Here is an 18,306-nt window from a genome sequence, read left to right as displayed (position 1 = left end):
AGTCGTCATTGGACAAGCATATGGACGTGCATGGAATCGTGTAGGTTAGATGGGCTTCAGATTGGTATGACAGGTCGGCGCAACATCGAGGGCTCAAGGGCCTGTACTGCGCTGTAATGTTCTATAATGTTCTATGTTCTATGTCCTAGTATCCTGGCCTAATGGAAACAACTTCCACCTTTTCTAAGCCATGCATTATCTTATAAGTTTCTATTAGATCTCCACTCAACTTTCTAAACTCTAATGAATACGATCCCAGGATCTTCAGCCATTCATCGTATGTTAGGCCTACCATTCCAGGGATCATCTGTGTAAATGTCTGCTGGACACACTGCAGTACCAGTATGTCCTTCCTGAGGTGTGGGGCCCAGAATTGGACACATTATTCTAAATGGAACCTAACTAGAGCTTTATAAAGCCTCAGCAGCACATCCCTGCTTTTACATTCCAACCCACTTGAGATAAATGACAATATTTTGCTTTCTTAATCACGGACTCAACCTGCAAGTCAGCCTTTAGAGAATCCTGGACTATCACTCTCAGATCCCTTTGTATTTTGGCTTTCTGAATTTTCTCACCATTTAGAAAATAGTCCATGCCTGTATTCTTTTTTCCAAAGTGCAAGACCTTGCATTTGCTCATGTTGAATTTCATCAGCCATTTCCTGGACCATTCTCATAAACTGTCTAAATCTTTTTGCAGCCTTCCCACCACCTCAAAACTACTGACTGTCTGTCTAACTTCATATCATTGACGAACTTCGCCAGAATGTGCCCAGTCCCCTCATCCAGATCATTAACATGTAAAGTGAACAGCAGTGGCCGCAACATTGAACCCTGTGGGACACAACTTGTCACTAGCTGCTATTCAGACAGTCAATCCTCAATCCATGCCAATAGCTCACCTTGAACATCATGGGCACTCACTTTACTTAGCAGCCTCCCGTGAGGCACCTTATCAAAGGCCTTTTGGAAATCTAGGTCGATAACATCCACTGGGTTTCCCTGGTCTAACCTACTTGTTACCTCTTCAAAGATTCTAACAGGTTTGTCAGGCACAACCACCCCTTAATACTCCATGCCGACTTATTCTAATCAGACCCTGCACTTTCAAGAATTTAGAAATCTTATTCTTAATGATTGATTCTAGAATTTTACCTACAACCAAGGTTAGGCTAATCGGCCTATAATTTTCCATCCTTTGTCTTGATCCTTTCTTGAACAAGGGGGTTATAACAGCGATCTTCCAATCATCCGGGACCTTTCCTTGACTCCAGTGATTTTTGAAAGGTTACAACCAAAGCCTCTGCTATTTCTTCCACCACCTCCCTCAGAAATTAGTATGTAGCCCATCGGGGCCAGGAGATTTATCAATTTTTAGACCTTTTAGTTTTCCTAGCACTTTCTCTTTTGTAATGGCTACCATGCTCAACTCTGCCCCATGACTCTCCTTAATTGTTGGGATATTACTCATGTCTTCACTGTGAAGACTGACACAAAGTATTTATTAAGTTCTTCAGCTATTTCCTTATCTCCCATCACTCACCTTTCTGCATCAGTTTGGAGAGGCACAATTTCTACTTTTGCCTCTTGTTTGTTTCTTATGTATTGAAAGAAACTTTTACTATCATTTCTAATATTACTGGCTAGTTTACCTTCATATTTGATCCTCCCCTTCCTTATTTCTCTCTTTGTTATCCTCTGTTGGTTTTTGTAGTCTTCCCAGTCTTCTGATTTCCCAGTGCTGTTGGCCACTTCATAGGCTCTCTCTTTTTCTATGATACGTTTCCTGACTTCCTTTGTCAACCATGACTGTCTAATCACCTCCCCCCCGGATAATCTTTTATTTCTTTGGAATGAACCTCTGTATTGTGTCCTCAGTTACACCCAGAAACTCCTGCCATTGTTGTTTTACTGTCTTCCCTCTAGTCTCTGCTTCCAATTGATTTTCGTCAGTTCCTCTCATGTCCCTGTAATTACTTTTATTTAACTGTAACACCATTACATCCAGTGTTGTAAAGCCACCCTGTAAACATTCTATGAATTCCCTTTCTTTGGATCCATGGGCAACATAATTCATCCAGTCCATTTGCATATTGAAGTTCCCCATGATCACCATGACTTTGTCTTTTTGACATGCCCTATCTTGCGTCCCTGGTCCTGACCACTGCTGTGAGGTCTATACATAATTCCCACTATAGTTTTTTGCCTTTGCGATTCATCAACTCCACCCACACAGACTCCACATCCTCTGACCCTATGTCATTCAGTGCCATAGATTTAATTTCATTCTTAACAAGGCAACCCCACTCCCTCTGCCCACCTCCCTGTCTTTTCGATAAACTTTTGATTTGTTAAGCATGACCTGCCCTTCATGAACCCATGTTGTGTCTGCTCAATGGGACAATTTCTATCTAGATGCCTTACTATTTCTTCCTTAGTAATAACCTCAAGCATCTTCCTCACTACAGAGCTTAAGCTAACAAATCTATAATTTCCTATCTTTTGTCTACTTCCCTTTTTAAACAGTGACATCACATTTGCTATTTTCCAATCTGCTGGAGCTGCCACAGAGTCCAGCGAATTTTAGAAAATTACCACAAGAGCACTCGCTGTTTCTCCTGCCATTTATTTTCGTACCCTGGGATGCATTCCATGACGGTCAGGAGACTTGTCTATCCTTGGCTCTATTAGCTTGCCCAACACTATCACTCCCGTAATAGTGATTGTTTCCAGGTCCTCACCTACTGTCGTCTCTTTGTCAATTTCTGGCATGTTATTAGTGTCCTCCACTGTGAAGACCGACACAAAATACCTGTTCAAAGCCATTTCATCACTAAATGCCCCTTCTCATCTTCTCATCTTCCAAAGGACCAACAATTTACCTCAGCCACTTTTTAGTTTTCTATATTTATAGAAACTTATGTTATCTGTCTTTATAGTCTCTCCTAGTTTTTTCTCATGTTTTATCTTTCTTTTCTTTATAGCGCTTTATATGGCTTTTTGTTGATCTTTAAAGTTTTCCCAGTTTCCTGCTGTTCTTGGCCACTTTGTCTGCCTTCTCTTATAATTTGATAGCCTCCCTTATTTCTTTGGACACCCATGGCAGATTACCACTTATCTTACAGTCCTTCCTTTTCACTGGTATATACTTTTGCTGAGCACTTTGAAAAATTGTTTTTAAAGTCCTCCCCTGCTTGTCAACTGTACCACTATAAAATCTTTGTTTCCAGTCTACTTTAGCCAAGTCCTCCCTCATTCTATTTTAGTCTCTCTTGTTTAAGCACAGGACTCTACTATTGGATTTTATCTTCACATGCTCCATGTGTATTTTAAATTCAGCCATACTGTGATCATTCCTTCCTAACTATGAGGTTATTAATTATTCCTGTCTCATTACAGAGGACCGGATCTAGGATAGTTTTGCTCCCTCGTCAGTTCCATTACATACTGTTCAAGAAAGCTATTATGGGTACACTCAACAAATTCTTCCTGAAGTCTACCCTGACCGAGCTAGTTCAACCAATTGACATATAGATTAAAATCCCCCATGATAGTTGCCATTCCATTTTTACAGACATTAGTTATTTCTTTGTTTCTTGCCCACCCCAATGTGATGTTATTATTTGGTAGCCTATAGACTACGCCTATCATTGACTTTTGCTCCTTAGAATTTCTAATTTACACCCAAACGGATTCAACCTTATTTTCCATAGAACATACATCATCTCTTAGCACTGCCCTGATGTTGTCCTTGAATATCAGAGCTACACCACCTCCCTTACCTTCCTGTCAATCCTTCCGAATAGTCTAATACCCTTGGATATTTATTTCCGAGTTGTGACCATCCTGTAACCATGTCTCGGTAATGGCTACCAAATCATTTGTGATGATTTGTGCCATTAACTCATCAACCTTGTTACGAATGCTACGAGTGCTCTAATAATATCTCCTGAGTTATCCTTTTTACTTCTTTTGTAGTCAGCCTTGTACTTAAACCCTCCTGCACATATGCTAACCTGCTGTTTACCTTTTTATGTACGATCATACTTCCTGTATTTTCTCTTTCTATTCATCCAATTTAGTAGTTTAAAGTCCTAGTGACCCCCTATTTATCCTTTTCGCTAGAACACTGGTTCCACATCAGTTCAGGTGGAGACTGTCCCATCAGTACAGATTTCCCCAGTTCCAAAGCTGACACCAATGCCCCATGAAATGGGACCCTTCTTTCCCACACTACTCCCTTAGCCACGTGTTTACTTCCCTAATTTTCTTATCCTAAGCAAATTTGCACGTGGCAGTTATCCGGAGATTATGACCCTTGAGGACCTGTTCCTTAATTTCGTTCCTAATGCTTGATAATCCCCAAACAGCTCTTCCTTCCTAGCCTTGCCTATGTTATTTGTCCCAATATGGACCACAACAACTGGATCCTCCCCCTCCCACTTCAGTATCCTTTCAAGCCTGTCAGAGATATGCTATACCCCAGCACCAGGCAGGCAACGCAACATGCGGGACTCCCGATCTGGTTTGCAAAGGATACTATCTATCCCCCTAATTATGGAATCCACTATAACTACCATTTGTATTTTTGCTCCCCCCTCCTGAATGGCCTTCTGCACCATGACGCAGTGGTCAGCTGGCTCATCCTCCCCACAGCCCTTTTCCTCATCCACATAGGGTGCAAGCATCTCATACCTGTTGGATAAGGTTAAGAACTGAGGATCCTCCATTCCTGAAATCAGGATCCCCTTGTCTGCCTCAGTTGCAATCACACCTTGTTGTCCCTGGTTAGTAACTGAATTTGAATTACTGAATCTACCAGGTGTGAATGCCTCCTGAAACAAAGAGTCCAGGTAACCCTCCCCATCCCAGATGTGCTGTATTGTTTGAAGCTCAGATTCCAGGTCATCAACTCTGAGCCGTAATTCCTCCAGCAACCAAAGCTTGCTGCAGATGTGGTCACTGCAGTTTATAATGGAACAGCCAGCTCCTACATCATATAACTGCAGCACCTCACCTGCCCAGCCATCTCTACTTAGTTAATTACTTTATTAACTTGTATGCATTTATGAGTTAATTAATTTTTAATACTTTTCTGCTATGCTGTTTTTCAAATAATCCCATAATTGATAAATGAAAAACGAAATTTTTTTACCAATCACATGATAAGAAAGTAGAAAAGCCTTACCTTATCAACACACCAGTCTTTTTTTGGTTGGAGGAGGAGGGTGGATAGGAGACACTACAGGTGTAGTGTCTCCTATCCACCCTCCCCCTCCAACCAAACTACAGGTGTAGTGTCTGGGGTTCAGGCGTTCCTCAAATATATCACCTTCCCAGTGTGCAATTTGACCACTTCCACTTAGCTCCTTGCTCTCACTGCTCCTGTTGCTGCTGCAAAATGGAGGCTGCTGATTCTTGAGGTAAGTTCATTTTAGAGGGAAATTTACCTTCCCAGCAGCCCCCTGGTCCTCGCTCTCACCACTCCCACTGCTGCTGAAAATAGAGGCAGTTGACTCTAATGGCAAGGAAAGCTTGGAATTTCATTGTAATTTTGACTGTTAAAATATTTTGTGTTTACATTGTGGGAAGCTAGGCAAGAAATTGCAGGGTCTCTAGTAGAGATATTTGCATCATTGACAGCCACAGGTGAGGTGCTGGAGGACTGGAGACTAGCTAATGTTGTGCCATTATTTAAGAAAGGCTGCAAGGAAAAGCCAGCGATGTACAGACCAGTGAGCCTTATGTCGGTGGTGGGGTAGTTGGTGGAGGGGATTCTGAGAGAATAGTCAGCATGGCTTTGTGCATGAGAAATCATACCTCACGCACTTGATTGAGGTTTTTGAAGAGGTGACCAATTTTTACAACGACTTACTTATTGTCACTTGCAATTTGCAGTGAATAACACAGTAAAATGCAGTGCTAAGCTTCAACAGTCGCCGCAGTTAGTTGCCATTCTAAATAGTTTAAAAATAAAAAGGATAAAAGATACAACTTTCAGAGAGTCCTGAGCCTGCTCACCAAAGAAAACTGTGCCGTCACCCCTCCGACAATGTCTTGCTGCTGACTGCGCCGGACCCAGCGAGGTAGGAGTTGTCACTCTTTAGGCACCACCTCTTTGCTGCTGGGCCCACTTGGCTGATGCCAGCTCCTGTGCTGAACTCACACTCGCCTTGCTGAAGTTCCTGGCTCCACTGCTAGACCAGGCTGCCATTCTGCCAACTTGCCAAGTCTCCCATTCCAGGCATCTTCCTCCAAGATATCACCTTGCTGGTGCTGCCATCTTGAAAAGTCCACTGCTGCCACTGCCTCCAATCGCTGGAGAAGCTTTACTGCTGCTGCTGCTTCCAGGAGGACGTCGATGCTGTCACTGGCACTACCACCTCCAGTGGTCAAAGGGGGGCTGTGTTTGTCACTGCTTCTGACTGCTGGGAGGTGCCTCTATTCCTCACACAGGAATTCTGCTCTAGTTGCCAAGCTGAGTTTGCTGACTAATCTGCTGCGAAAGGCTTCAAAGAAAAACAATGCAAGTAAAAGGAACGGAAGTAAAAAGAAGGAAGATAAGCAAGAGCAGATAAGCCCTGGGCTGGAGCCTGCACACAATCCTGCTTTTCTGCTACCATCTTGAATCATCATGAAGATAGGTGAAGGCAGATGATAGATATTGTATGTATGAACTTGAGCAAGGCCTTCGACAAAGTTCCACATGGTTGACTGGTTAGTACAGTTAGATCACATGGAAATCAGGGAATGCTGGCCAATTGGATACAAAATTGGCTTGATGGTAGGAGGTAGAGGGTTATTCAGACTGCATACCAGTGACCAGTAGTGCGCCGATGTTGGGTCCACTCTTGTTCATTATTTATATAAATAATTTGGATGAGAATATGTAAGGCATAGTTTGTAAATTTGTGGACGCCAACAAATTGGTGATGTAGTGAACAGTGAAGGAGTTTATCTAAGAGTACAGTGGGATCCTGAACAACCGGACTAGTTGACTGAGGCATGGCAGATGGAGTTTAATTCTGATAAATGTGAGGTTTTAGATTTTGGAAAGACGAATCAGGGCAGGACTTGCACAGTTAATGGTCGGGCCCTGGGAGTGTTGTCAAACAGAGAGACCTGGGTGCAAGTACATAGTTCTTTGAAAGTGGCAATGTAGACAGGATAGTGAAGAAGGCATTTGGTGTGCTTGCCTTAATCGCTCAGAGCATTGAGTAAAGGAGTTGGGATGTCATCTTACAGCTATACAAGACGTTGGTAAGGCCACATTTGGAGTTCTGCATACAACTTTGGTTGCCCTGTTATAGGAAGGATGTTATTAACTGGGAAAGGGTGCAAAAAAGATTTACAAGAACATTACTGAGAATATTACTGAGATTGGAAGGTTTGAGTTATGAGGAGAGGCTGGATAGGCTGGTATTTTTCCCTTGGAGCATAGGAGGCTAAGGGTTACCTTATAGAGGTTTATTAAATCACGAGGGGCATAGATTAAGTGAGTAGACAAGATCTTTTTCCCAGAGTAGGGAAGTCCAAAACCAGAGGGCATTCGTTTAGAGGATGGTGCGTATATGAAACGAAATGCCAGAGAAAATGATAGAGACGGGTACAGTAACAATATTTGAAAGATATTTGGACAGGTATATGGATAGGAAAGGTTTAGAGAGATATTGGCCACGTGCAGGTAAATCACATCAGTTCAGTTTAGGAAACCTGCTCCATCTGGATGAGTTAGGCCAAAGGGCCTGTTTCTGTGACGTTTGACTCTGTCTCTGACTCCACCTCCAATGTTAGGTAGTCTTTGATGTTCATACTGTTCCATGATTTTCAGCATATACATGGTTGAGTCTATAAGTTTCCACTTGATACTTTTATCTTTTGCCAGTCTTCACATCGTTTATACTTTTAGTGATTTGATTATTTCTGTTTTCAAGCTGCTTCGCTGAATCTGAATAATTCCATGTTGGTTATGAACTAAAAGCTACAAGGGCAGCACAGCGCAAAGGCAGACATCCACAGAATCTATCCGATTTAACAAGACATTTCAAAATATTTGGACATTTGACTTCAATTATGGAATACTATATGTTTAACTTTTTCTCTTTCTTATTTAAATCTCTTATGAGTAAATCCTATTGTAGTACATCATCTCAACTGGAGTTTGAGCTGCACATTTCACCATAGTGCTCATCAATCTGTGATCAGATGCAATGATGATTTTCTCTAAGACATTTTAAATTATGCCAAGAATAAATGCACCATGTATAGCAAGTTTAAACTCCATAACATCATTTCTTGCCGGTGGATGTGCACAAATTTGCAAATCTTGTTATTAAATTTATTTGTGGAATGTGGGTGGCTGAGCCAGCACTCATTGCCCTTGAGAACATGGTGGTAAGCTGTTTTTTTGAAGTGTTGCAGTTCTTTAGATGCTGTTAGGGAGTTCCAGGACTTAGCAACAGTGAAGAAACATAGATGTAGTTCAAAATCATCATCTTTGCAAATTGAAGGAGAACTTGCTATTGGTGGAGTTCCAATGTATCTGCTATTCTAGTGTTTCTAGCTGGTAAAGATCATGAGAAATGCAGGATGCTATCTAAGAAGTACAATTGAACCAGTCAGAACTAAAAATCCACTTGTTACAATGCGCATTCTTATCAGAAAAGACAATGCTCCAGTACAACATTTAGTGCCGATGGCTTTTAAATGCTTAAAATTGAAGTGCGTCTCTGCTGCTTAGCCTTTTTTTGTCCTTTCAAACACCTGTTCAACATCTCTGACAGCTTTGAATTCCAATTATGACCTGAACTTAGATTATATCATTCTAGTTTTAGTATTAGTTGTTAAATGTTGTGTTTTATCATTTGTACAGAATAGTATTGTTCCTTTTTGTTTAGTTCTGAAAGGAGGTTTTCTTTTGTAATTTAAATTATTGATTTTTTTTCTGATGAAATGTTATCATGTCTGTTCTTTCTTTTGATACAAACTGACCTTTTGAGTATTTTCAGTATTTTCAGTATTTTCTTTCTACGGGTTTAAATTTTGCAACATCTGATAGATTTTGTATTTCATCTTTGTGTCTATTTGGTTTACTTCCACCTGATTTATTTGTCTTTGACTTCTCTATCTCCAATTCTGGTGTTTGCTGTGTACTGATATTCATTACAAAAAAACTGATTCTACAATTATCTTGACCACACTTCACATAACCTGCTCCCTGTAAGGAGTCAATTCCCTTCTCCCAGTTTCTCCATCTCCACCCCCCACATCTATTCTGATGATGTCACTTTCTACAACAGCGCTTCTGCCATGCCTTTCTTTACCCTTGGATATTTTCCACATTTCCACCCTTATCTCCTCCCCAGAACCACAGTAGGATTCCCCTTGTCATCAGTTTCTACTCCATAAACCTCTACAGTTATTCTCCACCATTTTTATACAGCTACATATTTCTTTCAATTTAGTCTGCAGTGTACTCAGTTTACAATGTGGTCTCCTTTACTTTGGGTGACCACTTTGCTGAGCACCTCCATTCAGTCCGCAAGTATAAACCCAACCTTGCCATTTCAAGACACCATCCTGCTCTACTGTCCATATTGCTGACCTGATTTGGAGACACCGCAATTGGACTGGTGTGTACAAAGTTAGAAATCACACACCAGGTTATAGTCCAACAGTCTGGATGGCCTCAACCGGGACCTTGAGTTCATGTCACACTACAGGTGACCCCATTGCACTATACACACACACACACACACACACACACACACACACACGGGCACACACACGGACGGGCACACACACGGACGGGCACACACACCCTCTCTCTCATTCACTCACACACACACCCTCTCACAGACGTAAATCCCTTTACACTTACACACATACACACACCTCTCACAGACACTCATAGCCCACACATACACATACATATATAAGTTTGTGTGGTGAATTTGTACTTGCAGAATTACATTTTACTTTGCTCAAAAACTGCATGAATCCATGTAAGATTATGAAAATCCATTTTTTAGATTAGAATCAGTCTGATCATTGTGGCACAAACAGCCTCACAGGAAGTTAACACCTTCAATACCTTATCTGGGTCAACATGACACCAATTGTTAAAGTGTGCTTGAGAATGTAATCTTTCAAAAAAGTTTTGTGATTTACATATGAAAGAACTGATACTAACATGGTCATTCTAAAAGATGAGAGACTTAACAAACAATTTGGGTCTTTTTCAATATGTAATTTCAGTTGCATCACACTGGAAACTTTTGCTATAAATTCTGTGTCTTACAATCGTACGCTCCACAATCACCTGATGAAGGAGCAGCTCTCTGAAAGCTAGTGCATCCAAATAAACCTGTTGAACTATAACCTGGTGTTGTGTGATTTCTAACATTGCTGATCTGGGCCTGTTGCAATGTTTCAGTGAAGCCTAGTGCCAAAAGAAGATCATCACTTCATTTTCCGTTAAGGCCCCTCTTAACTCAGTATTCACCAAATTCAGACCATGAGCTCTCTCCTCCTCCTTGATATTTTCCTTCTGTTTCTTGTTTTTTTATGTTGTTTAACTGTTTCCACAGTTAATTCTGAAATTTGTATATTTTGCTTTCAGGGTTGAATGTTTAATTGTTGCTAATGACGCAACTGTAAAAGGGGGATCGTACTACCCAATCACAGTGAAGAAGCATGTAAGAGCACAGGAGATTGCGAGACAAAACCACCTGCCCTGTGTTTATTTAGGTGAAACTTTAATTTCCACTACATTTATCTATTCTTTGAAGTACATTTTACAAAGTTGATTTATGTTTTGAGCACATTCATATTTTTCTACAAGCTAATGATAGTTTAGAAAGTTTTAGAAACTCAGCAGGTCTGGCAGCATCTGTAGTGAGAAAACATGAGTTAATGTTCCAAATCCAGTGGTCCTTCTTCAGAACTGGATTAGAAATGTTACCTTTATTTTTAACTCTGCAAGAACTGCTGAATTTATCACAATTCATGTTTTTTATTTGGGTCAACACTTATTGCTGTACCTTCATTATCCTTGAGCAGGTGATGTTTAGTTATCGTCTTGAACTGTTTGTCAGCAGATCCAGAGTGCAATTGGGGAGGGAGTTCCAAGATTTTGACCTAGCGACATTGAAAGAAGTTAGGATTGTGAGTGGCTTGTAGGGGAACTTGCAGGTGGTGATGTTCCCATGTCTCTATTGCCCTTGTCATTTCAGATGGTAGAGGTCATGTGTTTGAAAGGTGTTGTCTAAGGAGACTTGGTGAATTTTTACAGTTCCACTTTTAGGGACTGAATATATGTTTGATACTTTGTTGATGAGACAAAGATATGTCAGATGTTACATTGCGATGAAAGCATAGAGGTTACATGGGATTTAGGTAGGTTAGATAAAAATTAGGTAGATGGATTATTGTGTAGGAAAATATGAGGTTGTCCCCTTCAGCAAAATGTGGGACCTGGATCCATTGTGCATGAAGCAAAAAAGGTTAGAATGCAGGTTACTGCAAGTCATTAGGAAGGCAAATGTTGATCTTTATTGCAAGACAAATGGAGTTTAAAAGTAGAGAATTCTTGCTGCAGTTGTACAGGGTATTAGCCAAAACACACCTCGAGTACCATCTAGTTTTGAACAGGTTTTTTTTGTGGGATATGTGTGACACTGGCTGGTCAACTTTTATTGCCCCTTGATCTGAGTGGTTTGCCAGTACCACTTCACTGTACAAAGAGTCAGCCATGTTACTGTGGATCTGGAATCACATTTAGGCCGGGCGAAGTATGGATGGCAGATTTCCCTCTGAAAGGTAAATTAGCTATATGAGGTGGTGCTAGAAGGGTTAAGCACATAAGATGCTTGAAGGTTTGTGGCAACCTTTTAATGGCTGTGTGTGTTCCTGATTGAGTTTCTTGAAGTTTTGGTGGTTTCTCAAATAAACCTTCTCCACTTGGTCAACCACATATCAGGGACTCGGATGAGTTGACAAAAATGCATAACTTCCTCAGGAATGTGGTAAAGGCATCCCAAAAGCATTTTTGCTGTCCAGATAGGTTTTTACGACAATCGACAATGGTTACATAGTTGCTATTAGGCTAGCTTCTTTTAACACTCCAGATTATTTTACCATCTACTACGGTGGGATTGAAACCCATTAGTCCAGAACCTGAACTTGGGGTTCTGGATGACTAGCACAGTGGCTATACTTGCATTTGAAGCAATTCAGAGAAGGTTCACTCTGTTGACTTCTGGAATGGAGGGATTATCTTTTGAGTTAAGGTTGATTTGGTCTATACACTTTCAAATTCAGTGATTCTAAGGGGGCTTGACAACATAGATGGGATGTTTTCTGTTGTGCCGGAGTCTAGAAATAAGGAACACAGTTTGCAAATAAGAGGTCTTCCATTTAAGATGGAGATGATCGATTTTTTTTCCCCTCAGAGGATCAGTGGTCTTTGGAAGTCTTTTCCAGAGATCAATAAAGTCTAAATTATTGAATATTTTTAAGGCTGTCTTGTATAGATTCTTGATGGATAGGGGAGTCAAAGGGCATATGGGATAGACAGGAAAACAAGATTGAGACCATAATTAAAACAGCCATAATTTTATCAAACAACTGAGCAGGTGTGACAGGCTGAGTGGCCTACTTATGCTCCCAATTCTTGTATTTGATATAACCGTTTTCATCAAAGCTTGGTCAGAGCAGGTTACATCCAGGAGGTCAGCAGAAATGCTTTTGGGATGCCTTCACCACATTCCTGAGGGAGTTATGCATTTTTGTCAACTCATGGGAATCCCTGATATGTGATTGACCAAATGGAGAAGGTTTATTTGAGAAGGCACCAAAACTCCAAGAAACTCAATCAGGAACACACACAGCCATTAAGAGGTTGCATAAACCTTCAAGCACCTTATGTGCCTAACCCTTCTGGCACCGACTCACATGGGGCAGAGTGTGAAGGTTTTGTATTGCATTTATCAGCAGAATCTCAGAGCACAGTTGAAACAGACCATCCTTGATCCTGAGGGATGACTAAGAAAGTAAGAAGAGAAACTGTTTGTAGAAGCATGCTTTGCACAGATTGCTTGCTGCATTTCCCACTTTACCAAAAGTGACTATACTTTGAAATAAAAACAGAAAATGCTGTAAATAATGAGCAGGTTAAGCAACATTTGAAGAGAGAGAAACTGAACTATGTTTTAGGTGAATGTCCTTTTGTCAATTCTCTCCAGAAAAATGCCTATACCTGCCAAACATTTCGAGGAGATTTTGTTTTCATTTCAAAGTTTCACCAATATTTTGCTTTCATACATGAAGCACTTGGGATGCCCTCAGATCATGAAAGGTGATATACAAATGCCTATCTGTTTGTTTCTCATGGCTTCATTTCAGTGGATTCTGGTGGTGCAAACTTACCTCGACAAGCAGATGTTTTTCCAGATCGTGATCATTTTGGGCGTATCTTTTATAATCAGGCCAACATGTCTGCAATGGGAATTGCACAGGTAAATGAATAATTTAGAATATATATGCTGTTGTTGAAATAACTCCACAAAGGCTGATATCCCATTATCAAGTTATCCTTTATTTACAAGTAGAGAATCCTTCACACTGACTCAGCTCCCTCAGAGCCAGCTCTCAGAGTGAGCAGAATCTTTAACACACCTGTTCTTATCTGTCAGCCAGGGTTCCCTGATTGGACCAGATTAATAATCCCATTCGGAAAACTCATATTCAAGCCACTTGGCTGATCTTGTTACAGTCACTTCAGTTGTTGTATCTTATTTATAGACCTAAATTTACACAAACCATACAATTTTGAAATAAGAGAGTGGACCTCCATCTGAGTATACCAGTTGGATCCTTATTTAAAATGAGCAGTTGTCCTGAGATCACTTATGTATTTTCTGTGGTGCTTATCAGAATTAAAACATGAACATAGACAATCATTTTAAAGTAAAGCTAACTTTTTAGTAAAATTTTAAAAATTAGAATCTGGTTATCGAGAATCTTCTTCAGTGTAAGACTGGAGTGTGAAAGTTGTGGGTAGAAATAGTGTTTATTTCCCTATCAGAAGGTTGTGAACTTCATTTGTAGAATTATCTGTCACATGAAGTTATGTTCTTGCACTTAGCATGTTAGAGTTGGTGTTTTGAATGGGGAGATGCAAAAATAGAATAACGTAACTATACTTTAGTTATAAAGTTCAGGGAAAGGACTAAGACAAATTGAAAAAGTGGTGGTAATTATTGTGGTGTGAATGAAAATTAGTGTATTCATATTTGTTTTCTTGTAATAAACTGTTGTCCTGTATAAATCATTAATTCTGTGATTGCCTCCTTTGATTTCAGATAGCTGTGGTCATGGGTTCATGTACAGCAGGAGGAGCATATGTTCCTGCCATGGCTGATGAAAGTATCATTGTGAAGAATCAGGGGACAATTTTCTTAGGAGGCCCACCACTGGTACATATAAAAAAATTGATAAACAGTTAAATGTTTGGGGAGTAATATGAAGGTAAGCTCCCAAGATTCATTACAAATTCCATGGCTTGATCTGGGATCAATATTGTGTTTGTAATGGCTCTTACTGTGAGTGCTACCAACGTAAAAACAAAAGACAAAAGCTACTATATTTACTAGCAATGGAATTTGTTGGTGTTTACCTTCATGTCATACTTAACATTGCTCTGGAAAATAAATAAATACCAATTCTGAGCTTTGGAAATTTGTTGACATAATTACTTTCATTTGATCATAATTTCTGATTGTGAAGGTGATTACTTCATCTTGTTACAAAGTTTAGTAATCACTGAGGCGCAGTTTTGGTTTTGTCCCTGGTTTACGAAATTCATATTTAATACATGTCTTCTGGAAGTGGTTATGAAGGCAATATTTTAAGCATCATTAGAACAGCGATTTGTCATTCAACCCCTCAGACCTGTTAAGTCAATCACTAAAAGTTTGGTTCACAAATGTTTTAACCCCATCTACTCAGTCATTCCATAGCAAAATCTATTAATCTCAGTTTCAACCTTGACTCAACAATTTTCTAGGGGATAGAATTCCAATTTTCCAATACCTTTTATGTGAAGAATTGTTTACTGGCAGCATCTTTTCAATAGCCTAGCTGTTCCCAAGGATTAAACTCTTTCACCAGAGGATCAGCTGCTATTCTAACAATTCACTTAATCACCTCAGATCACCCCTTTATCTCATAGAGTATTTTGAATCAACCTGGTCAGACACATTGTGGCACACCTGGGGCAGGTAGGACTTTAACTTGGATCTTCTAGCTAAGAGGTTAGGACATTACCACTGTGCCACATGTACCCCTTGTCTATATCATATACTGAAAGAAATATGACCATATTTTTGTCATGAAGTGTGCTAAAACGTAGGATACATTCAGTCATGCTATTTTGTAACAACAGTACAATGCAGTAAGTTTTCCAAAATTAATTTGTGGAGTTGAAGTTCAGCTATGGGATTTTGTATTTTGTGGTTGCAAAAGATGGTTAGAACCTTGGCTGCCTTTATCGCTAATTGTCATGGTGTTCCCTCACGGGAATTTGTCATGTTATTAATTTATAAAAAATTGAGACAGCAATTGATGAGTTCTGGGCTGACTCAAAGAATGAAATTAATCAGAAAGCATGAGGGCCTGATGTGAAGATTGTGAATCAATACAAATGCCTGAAAAATAAAATTGTGTTATTTAGATCACATTGATTGGCTGTGTTTCATTGTCGTTGATACTTACGATGTGCTAATTGAGTCACTCAGTGATTGTCCTTTTATTTGCTGTTGGCCCTCAGTGAGAGGGAGAATTGGAAATAAGAAATTCAAGTAAATTGCTTATGTTATGAATCTAGTATGTGTGTTCTTGTTGATAATTTTAAGTGGGTATTCATTTCTGAGAATATGCAACAGTTTCTGGTTATGTTGCTGTGCTGTTATTTACTTTCTCAATGGTTTTGTAAAGCTTGATATCTCTAAGGAAATTTGTTGTTGCAGTTATCCAGATCTGAAAAATTAAAATTTAGTTGTCTCTTCACTGATGCTGTGTATTTTCAGCATTCTGTTTTAATTATTATAGTACAGTATCATAATTATTGTGAAGGTTTCTCTCCTGTATGTTTAAAAAATGTAACTTACTAGTCTGTTTTTGTTATTTTTACTCTAAAGATTATCAGTTTACATCTGTCTGACAGTGATAAGTCTCAGCTGTTTGCCACCCCAACAATACAAAATATCTAATAATATAAGGCAACATATAATCAAGCTTCTAACAGTACAGGTAGAAATAAAAATGGAATAAAATAGAGAAATTCAGTATAAGTGCACAGCTGATCAGTCAGTGTTTGAAAGCAATACTGTTTTTGTTGAAGGAAATAATTTTTCAACGGAACTCCATGAAAATCTGTTGTTCTACTGCCTTCCATGCTAGAAGGAGAGATATTTTAAACTATTTTTCTCTTTATTTAGGTGAAAGCTGCAACTGGTGAAGAAGTTTCAGCTGAAGACCTTGGAGGTGCTGATCTCCACTGCAGGTAAACTATCTTATGAAGCATGTTTGTTTTATGAGTGCAAACAAATGTGCTTGTTGTTCTAACAGCATGACAATGTACTTTTCAAGTAATGTAAATAAAAATGGATATTTGTTTAGGCTGGCGGAAGTTTTGTAGTGAAGTTCCTCATGGTTGGTATTGGGACCCTTGCTTTCTCTGATTAATATTAATGATCTGGATGATGATGTGTGGAGACAATTTGAAAGTTTGCATATGACATGAAACTTGGAAGAATTGTAACTCTGAGGAGGACAGTGTGGAACTCAAAAAAGACATTAGCAAGTTGTTGGAAGGGATGGATAGTTGGCAGATGATGTTCAATACAGAAAAGTGTGCGATGATGCATTTTGCTTAGAATAACATTGAAAAACAACATAAAATAGGGGGATATATTTCTAAATGGGGTGCAGGAGCAAAGGGACCTTGGTGTATATATGCTCAATAATTGGAGGTTGCAAGACAGGTGGAGGCAGTTAATAAAGCACATAGTGTTTTTGCTTTAATAGGGACATGGAATAACAATAGCAGTGTGGTGGTTTTGAACTTGCACAAGACGCTTGTTAGACTTCAGCTGGAGTATTGTGTACGTTTCGGGAAAAATGCAAATGCAATGGAGAGAGTGCAGGAGTGATTGATAAGAACAGTTCTAGGAAAGAAAAACTTCAGGCATGAGAATAGATTGAAGAATTTGGGACTGTTCTCCTTGAAGAGAAGAATGCTCAAACGAGAATTGATAACAAGTTGATGGAAGGGATGGATAGTTGGCAGATGAATTTCAATGCAGAAAAGTGTGTAGTGATCCATTTTGGATAGAAGAACATTGAACGACAACATAAAATAGGGGGATACATTTCTAAATGGGGTACAGGAGCAAAGGGACCTTGGTGTATATATGCTTGGAAAAAAAGAAAATAGATTGAAGAATTTGGAACTGTTCTCCTTGAAGAGAAGGAGGCTCAGAGGAGATTTGATAGAGGTTTTCAGTGTTGAGTGGGCTAGATGGATTAGTTGGGGAGAAGGTGTTCCTGCTTATAAAAGAAAAATGATTGAGAGGGCATAGATTTAAAGTGTTGTGCAAACAGAGCAAGGGTGAGGTGAGAAAAATACATTTTTCACACTCAAATAGTTAAGGCATGGGAAACACATTTTGAAAATGTGGTGGAATTGGGTTCCTTGAAGGCATTCACGAGGACATTAGATCATAATTAGATTAGAAACGGTGACACAATGACGATTCTGTGAAAAGCGTTATTAATTGATATTTCTTAAGGCAGTTTCTTGTTACAGTTATGGATGTATGGTCCAAGGTACACTCTAACATAGTGCAATGAGCAATATAGATCTTTCCAAGTTATGCAGTGAACAAACCTGATTGTAACACATGAATAATATGGATCGCTGGAAAATACACCCCAGCTTATAATGCTCTCAATTGCTTTGTAATTCTCCATAAGATAAATATTTATAGGCCTTTGGATGAATACTTAGAGTCATAGAGATGTACAGCATGGAAACAGACCCTTCGGTCCAACTTGTCCATGCCAACCAGATATCCCAAACTAATGGGCGGCACGGTGGCACAGTGGTTAGCACTGCTGCCTCACAGCGCCTGAGATCCGGGTTCAATTCCCGACTCAGGCGACTGACTGTGTGGAGTTTGCGCGTTCTCCCCGTGTCTGCGTGGGTTTCCTCCGGGTGCTCCGGTTTCCTCCCACAGTCCAA

The 18,306-nt window shown here is 39.7% G+C and overlaps 1 protein-coding gene across 2 annotated transcripts in view; it reads left to right on the top strand.

Moving 5' to 3' along the window:
* Positions 1–18,306, top strand: part of mccc2 (methylcrotonyl-CoA carboxylase subunit 2) — a 130,998-nt gene that overhangs the window by 44,002 nt on the left and 68,690 nt on the right. For both annotated transcript variants that reach the window (XM_060836231.1, XM_060836240.1), the window contains exons 5-8: positions 10,624–10,751; positions 13,407–13,519; positions 14,366–14,479; positions 16,502–16,566. In XM_060836231.1, the coding sequence (XP_060692214.1) occupies positions 10,624–10,751; positions 13,407–13,519; positions 14,366–14,479; positions 16,502–16,566 (420 nt within the window). The remainder of the gene's footprint in view (positions 1–10,623; positions 10,752–13,406; positions 13,520–14,365; positions 14,480–16,501; positions 16,567–18,306) is intronic.

Source organism: Hemiscyllium ocellatum, chromosome 2, assembly GCF_020745735.1.
Source record: "Hemiscyllium ocellatum isolate sHemOce1 chromosome 2, sHemOce1.pat.X.cur, whole genome shotgun sequence".
Classification (NCBI taxonomy): Eukaryota; Metazoa; Chordata; class Chondrichthyes; order Orectolobiformes; family Hemiscylliidae; genus Hemiscyllium; species Hemiscyllium ocellatum.
This window is presented reverse-complemented; position numbering and strand designations above follow the sequence as displayed.